The sequence below is a fragment of the Neofelis nebulosa genome, chromosome 4 (assembly GCF_028018385.1).
Source record: "Neofelis nebulosa isolate mNeoNeb1 chromosome 4, mNeoNeb1.pri, whole genome shotgun sequence".
NCBI classification, from domain to species: domain Eukaryota; kingdom Metazoa; phylum Chordata; class Mammalia; order Carnivora; family Felidae; genus Neofelis; species Neofelis nebulosa.
In genome coordinates this window covers 1,636,281-1,653,966 of record NC_080785.1, presented here as the reverse complement: position 1 = coordinate 1,653,966, position 17,686 = coordinate 1,636,281, and the positions used below count along the sequence as shown (strand labels likewise).

At 43.1% G+C, this 17,686-nt stretch overlaps 1 protein-coding gene across 4 annotated transcripts in view; it reads left to right on the top strand.

Annotated features, from left to right (window-relative positions):
- The window catches only part of UBE3C (ubiquitin protein ligase E3C), a 122,899-nt gene that overhangs the window by 38,462 nt on the left and 66,751 nt on the right, over positions 1-17,686 (top strand). For 2 of the 4 annotated variants that reach the window (XM_058723643.1, XM_058723640.1), the window contains exons 7-11: positions 870-1,023; positions 1,438-1,658; positions 2,657-2,811; positions 6,321-6,508; positions 16,812-16,898. In XM_058723643.1, the coding sequence (XP_058579626.1) occupies positions 870-1,023; positions 1,438-1,658; positions 2,657-2,811; positions 6,321-6,508; positions 16,812-16,898 (805 nt within the window). The remainder of the gene's footprint in view (positions 1-869; positions 1,024-1,437; positions 1,659-2,656; positions 2,812-6,320; positions 6,509-16,811; positions 16,899-17,686) is intronic. The other 2 variants (XM_058723641.1, XM_058723642.1) reach the window with 2 other exon arrangements.

The window sequence follows — 17,686 nt, the reverse complement described above, 5'->3', positions numbered from 1 at the left end:
ATAATTATATTTTAGATTTGCTTCCCAGTGAGTGGAGGAGTGGGTGATGGGCTATAGTTGACAATTATTGATGGAGGGTGATGGGTACATGCAGTTTATATGCCATTTCAAGCTGCTTATGTAATTAATTTTTTCCTGAATAAAAAGTTCAGGAGGCACCTAGGTGGCTCAGTCAGTGATGCATGTGACTCTTGATCTTGGGGGTGAGTTCGTGCCCCATGTTGGGTGTAGTGATTACTTAAAAAAATGTTAAACTTTAAAAAAAAAAGGAGCCAATAGCTGAGCTATTAAAAAGTTGAGGGGTGGCTGGGTGGCTCAGTGGGTTAAGCGTCTGACTCTTGATTTTGGCTTGGGTCATGATCCCATGGTTTTGAGATCAAGGCCTGCATCAGGCTTTGGGTCAGGCTTCGAGCTGGGCAGGGACCCTGCTTAAGATTCTATCTCTTCCGGGGCACTGGGTGGCTCAGTTGGTTAAGTGTCCGACTTCGGTTCAGGTCATGATCTCACAGCTCATGATTTCAAGCCCCGCGTCAGGCTCTGTGCTGACGGCTGAGAGCCTGGAGCCTGCTTCAGATTCTGTGTGTCTCTCTCTCTCTCTGCCCCTCTCCCGTTCATGCTCTCTCTGAAAAATAAGTAAAATATTAAAAAAAAAAAAAAAAAAAAAAAAGATTCTTTGTCTTCCTCTCTCTCTCTGTTCCTCCCCCACTTGCACAAATGCTGTCTCCCTCTCCGTCTCTAAAAAAAACAGTTGAAGAATTAACTTAAATTTGGACATATATTTATCAAAAGCATTTAAAAATTGATGCTTTTTTCCCTCTCTTTATGATGAAGGTACCAAATTTTAAATATGTGCTTTTCCTTTCTTTTAGGGTATTATAGATCTCTCTATTTGTTAATTAACAGCAAGCTTCCATCAAGTATTGAATATTCTGATATATCTCGAGTTCCTATAGCAAAAATTTTGCTAGAGAATGTTCTGAAACCATTGCACTTTACTTACAACTCGTGTCCTGAGGGTGCAAGGTGAGAATGGAATAATTTATTGATTTTGTAAGGTCACAAGTTCTGTATCTAATGATAACTTTTACATAGTATGCTGTTTTACATAAAGATTTGAAAGTCAAATTTTTACTTTATTAATGTGACTCAGTTTAAAAAAAAATTACTATCTGTTTGGCCTGTGCCCTAACATAAATTTATAATTCTGATGACCTGGTTATTTTCCTGCCTCTGAGCAGCTATTGAAAGATCGAAAGACGCAGCAGAGTTTTCTCAGTAGGGAAGGCACAAAATCGGTTAAGTAAATTTCATGGCGACCTAGTTGGTTTTGGATGTTCAGCTTCGTTTAATTTAGAAGAGAATATTTGGAAAGTTGATTTTCATCAGTGATTTTATGAATAACATGTTTTGACGAAAGCTTCCATTTTCCTTTTTCAGGCAACAAGTTTTTACAGCCTTCACCGAGGCGTTTTTGGTGGCACCTTTTACAGATCAGATTTTTCACTTCATCATTCCGGCCTTAGCAGACGCGCAGACTGTTTTCCCGTACGAGCCCTTTCTGAGTGCACTGTTGTCGCCGGAGAGCAGGTGTCCCGAGACGGGGGGAGGGGCGCCGTGGCTCTTCTTCTTTGTCCTCACTGTCGGCGAGACTTACCTGGGTATGAGATACAGCATAGGTTTTACCTGACCTCACGTGTATGTCGTGCCAGCAGACCAGTCACACGAAGGGAATCCAGGGGTGGGTGTGTGTTGTCAGGAAGGCCTCTGGGGCGGAATTTCCTGGAAGAGCGTATTTGCTGAAGGTCTGTAGCTTGGACAGTGTCCCTGGGGAAAATTTCCAGGCACAGGAGAAAGACTGATTCAGGGGCGCCTGGCTGGCGTTGTCGGTGGAGCCTGTGACTCTCGATCTGGGGGTTGTGAGTTCAAGCCCCATGTTGACTGTAGACGTTATTTTAAAATCTTTGAAGGGCTCCTGGGGGGCTCAGTTGGTCGAGCATCCAGGTCACGATCTCACAGTTCATGGGCTCGAGCCCCAAGTCAGGCTCTGCACTGACAGTGCGCAGCCTGCTTGGGATTCGCTTTCTCCCTCTCTGCCTCTCAAAATAAATAAACTTCGGGGCACCTGGGTGGCTCAGTCGGTTGAGTGTCCGACTTCGGCTCAGGTCGTGATTTCACAGCTCGTGGGTTCGAGCCCCGTGTCGGGCTCTGTGCCGACGGCTCGGAGCCTGGAGCCTGTGTCTCCCTCTCTCTCTGCCCCTAACCCACTTGCATTCTGTCTCTGTCTCTCTCAAAAATAAACAGTAAGAAACAATTAAAAATAAATACACTTTAAAAAAATACAGTCTTTAAAAAAAATGTCTGATTCAGATACATGTTATGAGGCCACACAGACTAAAAAGAATTTTAAAGTTGAGGGAGAACTGTGAGCGCAGGGATGTTATCCCATTCATGCCAAACTTCCTAATATGTGCCTCTTCTGGAATTATAGCATCTTTTTCTGATGTATTTTAATACGTACATCTATACCTGAATTACTAGAATTTTAATACGTTCTGGTCAGAAATGTCTCTCTGAGTGTAAGAAGAATGATACCTCAGTTTTCTAGTTTCTTTTTGCTTGCTTTTAACAAAACGTTACTGTCGACTGTTTTGCAAAGGGACCCTCTCTGAGGAAGGACTGCTGGTGTACCTGCGGGTGCTCCAGAGCTCGCTGTCTCGGCTGCCGGCGTCGCCGGCCGGCACAAGCTGTCAGGACCCGGCCAGCGACTCGGAGGACGAGAGTGAAGAGGCGGACAAGCAGCCGAGCGCTCCGGTAAGCTCCCGGGGGCTGCATCGGAGACCACTCCTCCTGATTTTCAGGTCACTCGTAGCTTTGTGTCCGTCCTTCTTCTTAGCTGTGTGACTCCTGCACTGAAGCATTCTTGTAAAACCTTCCCGCTGCAGAAAAAGTCCCTTCCCCTCCACTGCCGCCCTGTCCTTCCCGAGGTCACCGTCCCGGCCATTAGGGAGTGAGGATAGTTCTTCCACACCTTCTCCTGCGTACAAGTCCGTGTGGGGTTTTCATGCAAAGTAGGCCATGCTGTGCATTAACTTGTTACTTAGGAGATATTTCCTAGAGCTGAAATTGTTGGATTGAAAGGTTAAGTTCCTAGTTTTCTCGAAGGGCATTTACTGTGCACCAAGCACTGTTTTATTTTTAAGAATTTTTTTATAGCAGCTTTATGGAGATACACTTTACCATAAAATTTACCCTTTTAAAAAAATGATGTGCAGTTCAGTGATTTCTCAGTATATTAACCTAAGTGCAGCCACCACCACTCTGATAGAGCATTTTCATGGTCTGCTCAGAAGCCCGGCCCGTCAGCAGCCGCTGCCCCCCACCCTTCGCCCAACCCCAAGGGGAAGAAAAAGGTTAAGTTCTCCCTTACCCTGTCTTGTGAACGCCAAGTCACGTCTCCTGTTAATTTTTGCCAGTTTTGTGGATGGCAAGCGTTACGATTTATTTGAAAGTGAATTGCGAGTGCGTCAACACATGCGGTATAAGTCCTTTTCTCCTGTTTCTTACTCAGCATGATCTGCAGTGTCTTTCCAAGGAATAAAAAGCTTCGCATGATACACATAATTTATGTCTTCAGTGATATATCTGCTGCTGGTCTCTTTTGCTCTTCTTACAGAATTGGAATAACTTGAGATATGGCTGTAATAGGTTTAAATTAAACGTTGTATTTTTTTGTTAGGGAATTTCTTGTTGATTAATACCAAATGGAATCCCAGGACGAATATACTGAGGAGTGGTTGGGTTTTCCAGGGGAAGTCAGTGAAAGGCTTGTTAGTACTGCCTTCTGGACACACATAGCTTTGTTAGCAGAGATGAAAACAGTCCTAACAGTACGAGAACACACGTTAGTCATTGCCCTAAGCTTATGGCTGGGGGAAGGACTGGTTGGTTACAGAGGGGCCAAACGGAATGTTTCCGTGGGTGCTGGGACTCCTGCACCCGTCCAAGCTCAGAACTGCACACCAAAATGTGAATTTTTCTTACGGTAAAAAAAAGAAAAAGTGGGATTCTGTAGCTGGAATGTAGATAAAACTTTTGTTTTTATTTTAATTTCATTTTATTTAAAAAAAATTTTTTTTTTTTTTTTTAACATTTATTTACTATCGAGAGACAGACACAGAGCATGAACAGGGACGGGGCAGATAGAGGGGGAGACACAGAATCCGAAGCAGGCTCCAGGCTCTGAGCTGTCAGCACAGAGCCCGATGCGGGGCTCGAACTCACAAGCTGCGAGATGATGACCTGAGCTGAAGTCAGACGCTTAACCGTCTGAGCCACCCAGGCGCCCCAAAACTTTTGTTTCTAGAAAACACTTAAAAAAAATTTTTTTTAACGTTTATTCCTTTTTTGAGTGACAGGGAGAGAGCGTGAGTGGAGGTGGGGCAGAGACTGAGGGAGACACAGAATCGGAAGCAGGCTCCAGGCTCCCCAGCTGTCAGCACAGAGCCTGACGGGGGGCTCGGAACTCACAAGCCGCGAGATCATGACCTGAGCTGAATGAAGTCGGACGCTTAACCGACTGAGCCACCCAAGCACCCCATAGAAGACATTTTTTTTAATGCTTAATTACCTTCTAGAGAATCTGTGAAATTAAAATGCTGTTTATACACAATATAATTTGTACCTATGTGAAGGATGGGGCTATGTCTGCTGGAGGGATGTTAGGAAACCCCTCCTCACTGGGGACACAGACGTGACAGTGGGATATGAAGACACAGGAAACAGAAAACACTGAGCTCACTTGCTCGTGGTTACAGTTTTATAATATGTAAAAAGTGCAGCTTGATTTTGTTACCTGCATTCGCGGGGGGAGGGGAGAATTTTACTCCACTTTATTTCTCTTGTGTAATACACAACGGTTTCAAGGTCTATTTTATTAGATGTATAACTTTGTACTTCCATTTTTTTTTCACTCTTTTTCTCTTCATTTTTCCCTGGCCTTGGTTATTATCACTTCTTTCCTGTCCACATTTGGGTTCAGAACCAGTGACCCGGGTGTAGGCCAGGTACTTACAGACTGACTTAAAATCTTTATTTTTGGGTCACATCTTCTAATGGCTGCTTATACATTGCCTTTTCTTTCCTATGGTAATTATTTAGAATCTAATTTGATCAAATAGGATTTTTCCAGAGTCAGACTTCACTGTTTTTTTAAAAATTTTTTTTTTAATCTTTATTTATTTTTGAGAGAGAGAGAGAGAGACAGAGTGAGAGCAGGGGAGGAACGGAAAGAGAGGGAGACGCAGAATCCTAAGCAGGCTCCAGGCTCCAGGCTCCAGGCTCCAGGCTCCAGGCTCCGAGCTGTCGGCACAGAGCCCAAAGTGGGGCTCAAACCCATGAACCGTGAGATCATGACCTGAGCCGAAGTCGGACGCTTAACTGACTGAGCCACCCAGGCGCCCCCAGACTTCACTGTTTATAGACTCTTAGGTTTCTGTGTAATTGGTTCAGTTCTTTGTGTGTAATTTACTTCAAATGTGTGCACTACTAAATAGTACCAATGTTCTAACTCCTTTCATTAGGTGCATCTTATTTACAGATTTGAGGTTGGCAGGTAGAATTTATTACTTTTATCTAAAGCAATGTTTTATTTGGTAGATGATTATAAATTACATAAATTATACCAGTCTAAGTTTCCAAGCAGGGCAGTCAACAATATCCAGTGTTGTGTATGTATGTTCATATTAATATGTACTTGGATATATGCATACATCTATGAAACAAGGATATATCTTTGATTAATACCCCAAATAGGTAAATGCGTAACATCTTAGTTCAGGTTTTAATCGGTGAATCAGATCTTTAAAGAAGTTAAGATAGAAAAAAATAAATTCTTTGATACCCTATTTTTGCTTAGCCTGTGATCTCCTAAATGATTTAAAGTGGAGGTTCTGTCACATGAGAATATTTTCCCAAACATGTATGCTTAGTACAATGGCATCTAAAAATATGAAATAAACGTTTCTTAAAATGTCAGTACTGAAAATATTGTCCCATCGGTAGGCAAAAACTGAGCATTTACCGTTCCTGTGTTGTTATGCTGGGCAAAATTAGAGCCTAAGATAGATAGTGACTAGGGATCTCTGGAGAATTTGATTCGGAGAGAGATTGATAATGTTCGTTGTGATGTGGGTAACTTTTAGGTAATGGCTCTTTCGTATTTTTACTTGAAGTAAAGTAAGATGTTATGTGTGTTGGGAGCATAGAGGGTCATTTCTAATAACACGTCGTTCACTTAGAGCAGTTTATCTGGTGTGTTTTAGGAGGATGGGAGGCTGTCCGTACCTTACATAACAGAGGAGTGTCTGAAGAAGTTGGACACGAAACAGCAGACCAACACCCTGTTAAACCTGGTCTGGCGGGACTCAGCCAGCGAGGAGGCCTTCGCTCTGATGGCGTCCATCGGCCACACGCTTATGGTGCAGCATCGGATGGCGGTGCCCAAAGTCAGGCAAGTCTCCGCTGCAGTCACCATGTGAACACCGAAGTGCGCTTTCCTCCCCCGGTGGGTTGCCCGGGCTTCATCCGTGTCCGCTTTATGTGCTGTTGTTGTTTTATTCTTTATTTATGTTTGAGAGACAGACAGAGTGTGAGCTGGGGAGGAACAGAGAGACAGGGAGACACAGGATCTGAAGCAGGCTCCAGGCTCCGAGCTGTCGTGTCAGCACAGAGCCCGACGTGGGGCTCGGACACACGAATCGCGAGATCATGACCTGAGCCGAAGTCAGACGCTTAACCGACTGAGCCACCCAGGTGCCCCTTATCTGCTGTTTTTTAAAGTTTATTTATTTATTTTGAGAGAGAGAGAGAGAGAGAGAGAGAGAGAGAACATTAACCTTACACCTTAAAGAGCTGGAAAAAGAATAGCAAAACCCCAAACCATCAGAAGACGGGAAATAATAAGGATTAGACCAGAAATCAATGCTATTGAAATTAAAAACAAAAACAGTAGAAGAGATCAGTGAAAGCAGGAGCTGGTTCTTTGAAAGAATTGACAAAATTGATAAACCCTTACTAGCCAGTTTGATCAAAAAGAAGAAGGAAAGGACCCTAGTAAATAAAATCAAGAATGAAAGAGGAGAGATCGCAATCAACACAGCAGAAATACAAACAATAATAAGAGAATATTACAAGCAATTATATGCCAATAAGTTGGGTAGTCTGGAAGAAGTGGACAAATTCTTAGAAACATATAAACTGTCAAAACTGAAATAGGAAGAAATAGAAACTTTGAACAGACCTGTAACCAGTAAAGAAATTGAATTCGTCATCAGAAATCTCCCAAAAAAAACAAGAGTCCAGGGCTGGATGGCTTTCTAGGGGAATTCTACCAAACGTTTAGAGAGAAAGAGAGCAAGCAGGGGAGGGACAGAGAGAGAACGGAGAGAGGATCCCACGCAGGCTACGCGCTGTCAGCCTGATGCGGGGCTTGAACTCACGATCCGTGAGATCGTGACCTGAGCCGAAATCAAGGATCAGACACTCAGCCGACTGAGCACCCCCCCAGGCGCCCCTGCCTGCTATTTTCTGATAAGATATGATACAGAATATACAAGTGTGCAGGCGTTTTGTGGAAAATGAAAGTTTGTTTTTCTTTTCTAAACCAGCTGATCCTTTGTGAGTCTGTTTCCCTGGCCTGTGAGGCTTTCAAGTGGCCTGTGAATAAGCTTGTTTTTTTAGAGTATCTTGGCAGCGAAAGTGGAGTTTAGTCTTAGCCGCCTGTTTTAGACATTGGATTCAAGGCCCCTGGGTGACTCAGTCAGTTGAGTGTCCTGCTCTTGATTTCAGCTCAGGCCATGACCCCAGGGTCATTGATCAGGCCCCACATCGGGCTCTACTCCAGGTGTGGAGCCTCCCTAGGCTTCTCTGGCCCTACCTCTGCCCCTCTCCCCTGCTCACGCACTCTCTCTTTCTCTCTGAAATGAAATGAAATGAAATGAAATGAAATGAAATGAAATGAAATAATAAAATGAAATAAAATAGGGGCACCTGGGTGGTTCAGTCAGTTAAACGTCTGACTTGCTCAGGTCATGATCTTGCGGTTCTTGAGTTCAAGCCCCATGTCAGGCTCTGTGCTGTCGGCGCAGAGCCTGCTTGGGATCCTCTGTCCCCCTCTCTATGCCCCGCCCCTGCTCACTTTCTGTCTGTCTCTCTCTCTTTCTCAAAAATAAATATTACAAAAAAAGCATCTGAACCTAAGGTTTAAAAGTAAATAAATAAAAATAAAACAAAGTCTACTTCAAACAAACAAACAGACAGACAAACCCATTGGACTCAAGCCTGCATTGTAGACCCGGTACGTTACATGTCTCTTCGGCTTCCCTATAGGACTTTTTACCAGCTTGCCCTTGACAACTTACTCCAGCACTCTGCCATTTTTGTTTTTCTAAACTTTGAAATAAGCTTTTGGAAGGGACAAAACAACACATACAAATTAAAATGTGGCTGATTTGTGTTTAGGTAAACGTGCCTACAATCTGGAAACATTTTTCTTTACTTTGAGTGGTAGGTTAGTGGTTGCTTGAAAATTTAACAGAAAAGTATTTAACAGAGCGTACGGGGCAGAAATCCGCACTGGCCCTGGTAGGAGCTAAGGGACCCGTGTCATCTAGCGGCCTGCTGAAAGGCGCTGTCTGTTGTTGGCAACTCTTGTGTTATGTCAGATGATTTATGTTACCCTAAAGAATCCTCTCCTGGTTTTGTAAAATGCTGTCCTGTAACATGAAAAGAGCTGTTTCTTTTGGCTAGGAAAGCATTCTTTGAAATGAACTGTATGCAGAGAACACATCATCAGCTGAAACTGCCTTGTAAACACTAATACAGCCAGCTAATTAGGTGCTGTCTTAGCCCCGGTGTTTATTACTGCTGGAGGAAGTAGGAGGGCAGTGAGACCGCCACCCCTCGGTTAGCTAATTAGCTCTCTGTAGGCTAATTGCATTAGAGCAGGATGTGAGTTCTGAGGATCATAGCAGCCGAGCTGGGACGCTCGCTTTTATTGTCGCACAAAGTCCACGGCTTTGGACAGTAATTACTGGAGTTAAATGCACCAGTGCCCTGCTCTGAGGTTCGCTGGTGAACTGTTTCCAAAAGGTGTTTAATGGGTAAAGGAGCTTTATACGTAGCCTTTTTTATGAGTACAGCACCTGTTTCCTCTAAGAAACTACTCTAGGAATTTTATTTATGGTTTAAATATATTAGGTTTTAAGTATTTAGAATGTTTTTCTTAGCTCATGAAAGCAAATAGGCTTACTCTAACTGTTGTAGATTTTAACTGCTTTCAGGTTTTGTGGGTTGTTGTTGTTTTAAGGTATTTAAAAGATGATTAGTAAATTCCAGGGCCGATAACTCACTCTCAGCGCCTCCCAGGCTTGTATAAATCCCTCCTATTTTTAAGGTTGGGATTTGCAGTCTTAATTTCTGTTTAATGTTGATTGTCAGGATGTTGTTTTTTTTCTTCTTTTTCTTTTTTTTCTTTTTCTTCTTTTTCTTCTGATTGTCAGGATGTTAGAGGAATATGAAAGCCCTTTTTACATTGATGTGGAAAGATTTCCAAGGTATATGTTCAAGTGAAAAAAAGGAAGATACAGAATATAAATAATAGCCTACTTTTGTGTCAGAAATGTGGAAAAAGGAGGAATGTATTTTTGTATTTACGTGAAAAGTCTTGGACGCGTACACAGGAAATTCACAAAAATGAGTATTCACATGTCTGGCTGTGCTTTGGGGACCAAGGCGGGGGCAGCACGGACTTTTTGCCATTTCTTTCTGATACGGTTTTGAGTTCCAGGTCATGTGAATTACTTAAATTTTTTTTTTTTTTAATTTTTTTTTTTTAACGTTTATTTATTTTTGAGACAGAGAGAGACACAGCATGAACGGGGGAGGGTCGGAGAGAGAGGGGAACACAGAATCAGAAGCAGGCTCCAGGCTCCGAGCCATCAGCCCAGAGCCCGACGTGGGGCTCGAACTCGCGGACCGCGAGATGGTGACCTGAGTGAAGTCGGACGCTTAACCGACTGAGCCACCCAGGCGCCCCGAATTACTTAAATTTTTAACAACGTCATAATAAATGAGTTTGCCACCGACTTTTATGAGAGAAAATTTGTAAATCTTACCAGTGGACTTGGGAATTCGAATAAATATTTGGATGTAAAACTAGTTTTTCCTTAAGAAAATGTATTCTTGGTGCCTGGCTGACTCAGTGGAGTGTGCAACTCTTGATCTCCAGGTCGTGAGTTCAAGCCCCACGTTGGGTATAGAGATTACTTAAAAATAAAATCTTTGGGGCGCCTGGGTGGCTCAGTCGGTTGAGCGACCGACTTCGTCTCAGGTCATGATCCCACAGCACGTGAATTCGAGCCTCGTGTCGGGCTCTGGGCTCGCGGCTCGGACCCTGGAACCTGCTTCGCATTCTGTGTCTCCCTCTCTCTCTGCCCCTCCCCCCACTCACACTCTCTCTCTGTCTCTGTCTCTCAAAAATAAATAAATATTAAAATTAAAAAATAAAGATAAAATAAAATCTTAAGAAAGAAAATGTATTCACTCTTTTTAATATGAGTGAATACTAAGTGGCCGTGTGGTGAGAGGGAAAAGAAAGAAGTCAGTCTCCCAGTATCCAGAGAAGTAAGCCCAGCAAAGTGAGCATTAAGTGGACACTTGGGGGCGGCCAGTGTCCAGCGCCCAGCTCTAACCTGGCTGACTCCGAACCTGGCTTGGTGGGCGGTGGGTTAGTGTTTTCATCGAATGGAGTTCCGTTGTTCGGAAGCGTCGCGGGTTGAGCCGAGGACGGTGCCCTTCTGCCCATCGGTGGCCGCGCCTCCCCCTGCCGGGCGGAGACACCCCACCGCCCCTCCAGCGTCCCCCCCTCCCGTGACCCTCTGCATGGCGTCTGCCCCTCCTCCTCTTTCTTCCTGAACCTCCTTCACCCATCACCTTCACAGATGCTGTTCTCGGGAGGTTTCCTTTGCTGCTGGGCTTTTTCTCCGTTTCCTCCGCGGGCGGCTCTTTGTCTCTGTGTTTCAGCGTTTCCTGAACTTCTTTGACTCACTTCTTTTGCTCTTCACTTCCTCAGTTTTGTCCTACTTATTGGCTTCTCTGAGTGATAGAAGTGGCTTCAGCCACGTTTGGGAACTCCAGACTCCTGTTGAACTGCTTAACGGGGGCTGTCCTCAGCGCATTCTACACTGCCTCAGATTGAGTTGAGCATTTTTCTCCAAAATCTGGGGCTCACGCTGGGGAGCCACTAGCAAAATGTGGCTACTTCGCTTCAATTCAGATGAAATAAAAATACAAGCCCAGTTCCTCGGCCCCACCGCTTGCCACGTTTCAAGCGCTCAGTAGTCATGTGTGTCTGGCCAGCGGCCACCGCATCGGATCGCGCGGCATAGACCCTTTCCGGCATCGCAGAAAGTTCTGTTGGACCGCGCTGCTGTGGCCTGGGCTTGGATTTGCTCCTTTCTTGGTAATCCCCCACATGCATTCAGTCCCTGTGGTGCGTGAGTGCTGTATTCTCTGTGCCCTGTGTCGCCGAGACACAACCCTGTTACTCTCCGGCTCAGGTGTCCGCCTGGCGTCCCCTTTGCTTTCAGGAAAAATTCACATTCCTTAGTTTATGGATTTGTTCATTATTCTTTCCTTATCGAACATTCGGTTACCTCTCTAACTTTATTTGTAGCTACAAAATGCTTTTGCCCCAACCATGCTTGTGTGGCCTCTCCTCCACTGAGTTTCATGCCTCTCGCCTTTTGCCCCTGCTCGACTCTGTCCAAAATGCCTCTTCCCTCCATGCCTTATCTTTCCTGGCCGAATTGTCTGTTAGATTCGTGCTAAGGTGATCATCTGTCAGAAGCCTTCTTGGGGCGTCTGGGGGGCTCAGTTGGTCAAGCGTCCGACTCTTGATTTTGGCTCAGGTCGTGATCTTACAGTTCATGAGTTTGAGCCCCACATCAGGCTCTGCGCTGACAGTCCAGAGCCTGCTTCAGATTCTCTTTCTCCCTCTGTCTCTCTCCCTCTCTCTCTCTGCCCGCCCCCCCCCCATGCTGTCTCTGTCTCTCTCAAAATGAATAAAATAAACTTTTTTTTTTAAAAAAAGAAGCCTTTCTGAGTTATTTAGTGAGATGTCACCTGTAATTCCAGCTTGCAGTGAAATTTTCATTTTAGGGTCAATACTTCTGGTAAAGTACTGATGTCAGGAGGTGGGCTTACAGTCCGGGTATGCAGACGGGCTAGTTCTTGGGGCTTAGCTCTCCTGTTCCATGGATTTCTAAAACCTTTGAAATGAAGTTTTAAAGATAATGCCTTAGAGATCACAAAGGTTGATACTATAATTTGCCTGTGGTTTTCTTGTAAAGACATCAAATCCTAAGGCCTCCCAGATCAATTTTATTGCAACACGTGCTTGATTTTTCTTTCTTTCTTTTTTATATATATATAAATTTTTTTAACATTTTATTTATTTTTGAGAGAGCACAAGCAAGGGGGAGGGGCAGAGAGAGGGAGGAGACACAGAATGGGAAGCAGGCTCCAGGCTCTGAGCTGTCAGCACAAAGCCCGATGTGTGGCTCAAATTCATGAACTGTGAGATCATGACCTGAGCTGAAGTCGGATGCTCCACTGACTGAGCCCCCCAGGTGCCCCTGTGCTTGATTTTTCTAAGAAAAACTAATAGAATGAGCCAGCGTAATTGTGTCTTATGTTATTAATGGTTGTGATATAGCTAATTGTGTGCTCTGAAAATGCATGGCTGTTGCCTCATCAGTTTTCTGAGTGTGATAACACACTCCTTAGCTCTGATTCATAAGCTCATATATGTAATAATTTGAAATAGAATGATTCTGCACATGACTTCAGTGGAAAAAAATAACAGATTTGTGTTCTATTTTATAGTTTAGATTATGCTGTTCATGTTTTTGTAAATAAATTTTTATCATTTCTTTTGAAAATACTGAGGTTATCTCCCTACAGAGAAACAAATTTATTTTTTGCCTGTGACTTCATGCTTGCTTTTATTATCAATGATATTTTCTGTATAATAAATACATTTAATTTGCTACTGATTCATGTTAAAATTTTCTGTTGTGAAAGTCAAATAAGATTTGTGAGCTTCTAAACATTTCAGCACATAATGATTTTATTATTAAATCTATTTTGAAGTCATGTATAGATTATAAAGAAATTGATAGTAGTTATTGTTAGACACATCCAGTTAATAAAGTGGTGTCGATTTGGTCAAATTTAGCAGTAAGTGAGTTTTGAAACTTCTAAGGATTTTCTAAATTTTTATGAGTGATAATTGATTCACAGGAAATACAAGTCAACTTGGCAAAAGCATACATGAAGGCTATGTTGATCTTCTTGAGTGTATTTTTTAAGAGTGGTGTTAAGGAATGATAAGGAAAGCACTGAAGGTCATTAATGCTGTTTTCCCAGTTTTGTTTTATTTTATTTTATTTTATTTTATTTTATTTTATTTTATTTTATTTTATTTATTGATGTTTGTTTATTTTTGAGAGAGAGATAGAGCAGGAACAGAGGAGGGGCAGAGAGAAGGAGACACAGAATCCGAAGCAGGCTCCAGGCTCTAAGCTGTCAGCACAGAGCCCGATGCGGGGCTCGAACCCACGAGCTGTGAGATCATGACCTGGGCTGAAGTCGGACACCTAACCGACTGAGCCCCCCAGGCGCCCCTTCCCCCATTTTAATGAGACTGTAGTATGAGGGAAAGTTCAGTCTGTTCAATTTTCAATAAAAGCAGTTGTCAGGAAGAGGGGAACGGTCTGTGTAAACCTGTGTGGTCTTAGCACTGGAACGTTAATAGAGCTGCATGCCTGAAGCTTCTCTTGATTCTGAGTTTTCAGTTTGTGAAGAAGACTTTTTTGGCAAGTTGCCTCAAACTGAAATACACCTTAAAACTTTTATAATAATTAAGGAAATTTAGAATTTATTTTCAATCTTATATTTTCTCGGGGGTGAAACGTTACGTATGTATTTTAATACTGCTCTTGTCAATAACGTGATACTTTCAGCAGGAAAAGCGCTACGTCTGTACCTGTGTCTACAAGAGGCGAATGGACTCTGGGTGGTGACTTGTCATATTTCTTTTACCTGTGACACCTTTATGTGCGGAGGAGGTGTCTGAGAATGCCTTTCCTGCCTATGTGTGAGCTGGTGTCCCCCACTGTGTCCTCTTTAATAACTTAATAGTCCTGCAGACAACAGGCCTGAATTTATGACCTGGGTTGAAAATGTTGCCCTTTACTAATTAACTCATAGGTTTATCTCAGCTAAATAAAACTTCATGGGTAATTTGGAATATATCCCAGTTTACATAAAAAACATGTTACTTCCTTACCTTTTAGCAGTAAAGCCCCAAACTGAATAACCTTCAGTGATTTATAAAAATGTTTCTGTAAAATGTTTATTTATTTATTTTGAGAGAGCGCGAGAGAGTGTGAGCAGGGCGGGGGAATCCCAGGCAGGCTTCTCACTGTCAGCGAGGAGCCCTCACAACCAGGAGACCATGCCCTGAGCTGGAATCAAGAGTCAGACGCCTAACTGACTGAGCCACCCAGGCACCTCTGTAATTTATAAACATGTTTAATAATTTGTTTTATTTTTGCCTACTGATTAATTTAGGTAATGCAGTTCTTTCAAAGTTAAATCTGAAATACAGCGTTTGCTATGTGGCCATTAAAATGGTGTTTCAGAAGCATAGATCTTTATGTGGAAAGTTGGTAATGATAGTCGTAAGGGGGACTGCGCTGTCAGACGGTGTGCTGGGAGAGCGCCTTTCTGCTTGTGTGTGCACACCTCGTATCTGGAGATCTGTCCCAGGGTGTTAAGTCTGGGTGTCTGTGGGAAGATAGCAGGAAGTATTGCCAATGCTCTCTGGCTGTGTCGTTGTGTTGCTCTTAAGAGAGAAGAGCAAAGGAGACACGAGATGAAAATACGGAATCTCTCACATTTCTGACGTGCTTGAGTTTCAGTATTTATATTTAACACGATTTTAAGTAATCTTGTTGGTATCAGCAAAATTACACTAGATAATGTATTTTTGAAAGAACTAACAAGGCGAGCAAATATGACCTTCTAGAATTCTTCTATGCTGTAAGTTTGGGTTTTTTGTAGCTTTTTTCTCTCTTTGTTTTACATGTGGTTGTTTGGACATCCTTCATAGTCTGTGAAAGTCCATAAAGGCAGGAAAGTCAACATTTAACACTCTTCACGTGTTAGGTGTGTGGTAAGCATTTTAAATATCTCAGAGATGGAGCAGGCACTATTTTTTTAAGGTTATTTATCTGTTTTGAGAGAGAGAGAGAATGAGCCGGGGAGGGGCAGGGGGGAGGGAGCACCCGGAGAGAGAGCTCTCTTCATTAGCGCAGAGCCCGACCTGGGGCTCGATCTCACGAATTGTGGGATCATGACCTGAGCTGAAATCAAGAGTCGGACGCTTAACCGACAGCCCCCCCGCCCCCCAGGCGCCCCTCATTGTTCGTGGTTGTTTCTTATGAGGAGAAGTAGAAGTGGTCTCAGGGGGCCGCTGGGGCTTGTGGCCACACCCCTGAGGGACCGAAGGGCCCTCTGTTACTCCAGAGTCTGGCACTGGTTCTTGCCACGAGCCGGCTTGACAAATTGGGGTTGGAATCCGGCTCGGAGGTGACTCAGTGTCAGCTTTGGCACCCCACCCAACAGGCGTAGGACTGGTGCTTGGTCCACAGGCACTTGAAACGTGGGGTTCTGCTCTCCTAGGAGCTTCATCCGCACGTTCTCCTTCCAGAATCCTCCCTGACGTGTCCTCTCATGCCGCTGACCACGTCTATGTTCCTTGGTTCTGCAAAAACCACCTTTGTTTTTGCCCTTCTGCTTTCTTGTTCTAAGATGATTCTAAAGTAAGGTGACATTCCTTTCTTAAAACCCTGTTTTCCTACTGTCCTAAGCCATTTCTACTGTCATTTAATCCCACAAGTTTGAAATTTAATTTTTGACTCCTACACTTCTACAACTGTTTTATGCAAGTTTTTTTCTGATTACAACACTGTGATGAGCAAGTATGTCCTATTACACACAGGCACTGTGCACCATGGAGTTAGAATTCGGTAAGCCTCTGCCTTTATCCCCAAAGGTTTTTAGGCTTTTTAATCAAGTCGATATTATACGGAGGGTTTTTAAAAACCTTTAAAATATACTTTTATTTATTTTTGTTTGTTTACTTGTTTTGAGAGTGTGTGTGCGCGTGCGCAACATGCAGGGAGGGGAAAGGCAGAGAGGGAGAGCCCCGTGTGGGGCTTGATCCCACGAACCGTGAGATCATGACTTGAGCCGAAATCAAGTCTGATGCTTAACTGACGGAGCCACCCAGGCGCCCCATTTGAATTTTGACATGTTAGTTAACGTTAAAAAACATGTATTTATATCTTTGTTTCAAGAATGATGACTTAAAACGAGGCAGCGGTTTCAAAACGTTAAATATACGTTAGTAACACATGGTATTTGCTCTGAAGCAGCCCGTGTCCTTCTCTTGGTGCAGGACCGTTGCTCTGGAGCATGCACGTGGACCGATGGCGTCTGGGACTCACCAGTGACTCCCGGTCACACTCAGCAAGCAGCCTGGGGTGGGAAGCATGCTGTTTGTGGGTTAATACAGACATTTTCTGAATTGTACATTTATCTTTTGTTTATAGCCTTCTTTAATTTTGAAGAAATATATTGAATGAATACAAACTTATTCTCACTTTTTTACCCCCATTCCTTTTTAGGCTTCTCTACAGTTTAGCCTTTAATGCCAGGTTTCTGAGACACCTGTGGTTTCTCATATCTTCTATGGCAACACGGACGATCACAGGGTATGTGCTACGTGGACTTATAAATTGAGCTTAACTTGAAGCACATGGGAAGTCGTGGCCTAATAAAGATATTGTAAGATGGTATTTTAAAGTACTATTTTATGTAAGAAAAATTCTAGATGGTCTCAATTTTATAAAAAGAAATTAATGCCTAATTTACAGTTATCTGTATATATTAAGCGGATGGCTTTATTTGAAAGTACATTTGTTTTTAAAATCCTGGTCATTTTTTTTAAACCACAGGCTTGGTATTTCTTTGCTCCATATGACTTTCATATATTTTTGATAGTGAAAATATAGAGCTGAAGCAAATTTAACACCATTACAGACATTAAAACGTAAAATATTATAGAAGTTGCTTTTTGAAACTTTTGTTTGTGTAATTAGGTTTTTCTTTCTTTTTTTTTTAATACGAAATTTATTGTCAAATTGGTTTCCAAACAACACCCAGTGCTCATCCCACCAGGTGCCCTCCTCAATGCCCATCACCCACCCTCCCCTCCCTCCCACCCCCCATCAACCCTCAGTTTATTCTCAGTTTTTAAGAGTCTCTTATGGTTTGGCTCCCTCCCTCCCTAACTTCTTTTTTTCCTTCCCCTCCCCCATGATTTTTCTTATATGAATCGGCATGTAACTTAAGTTCTAGAATCTGTAATATACACATTTTAATTGGATGCGTACTAAGCAGAGAATTTAATGTTCACACATCCTTCATGGTGAGCTGACATAGCCTAGCGTCCCATCGAATCTCTCCTCCATCAGGAGTCCGCGCTAACCCCTCTCTGCCA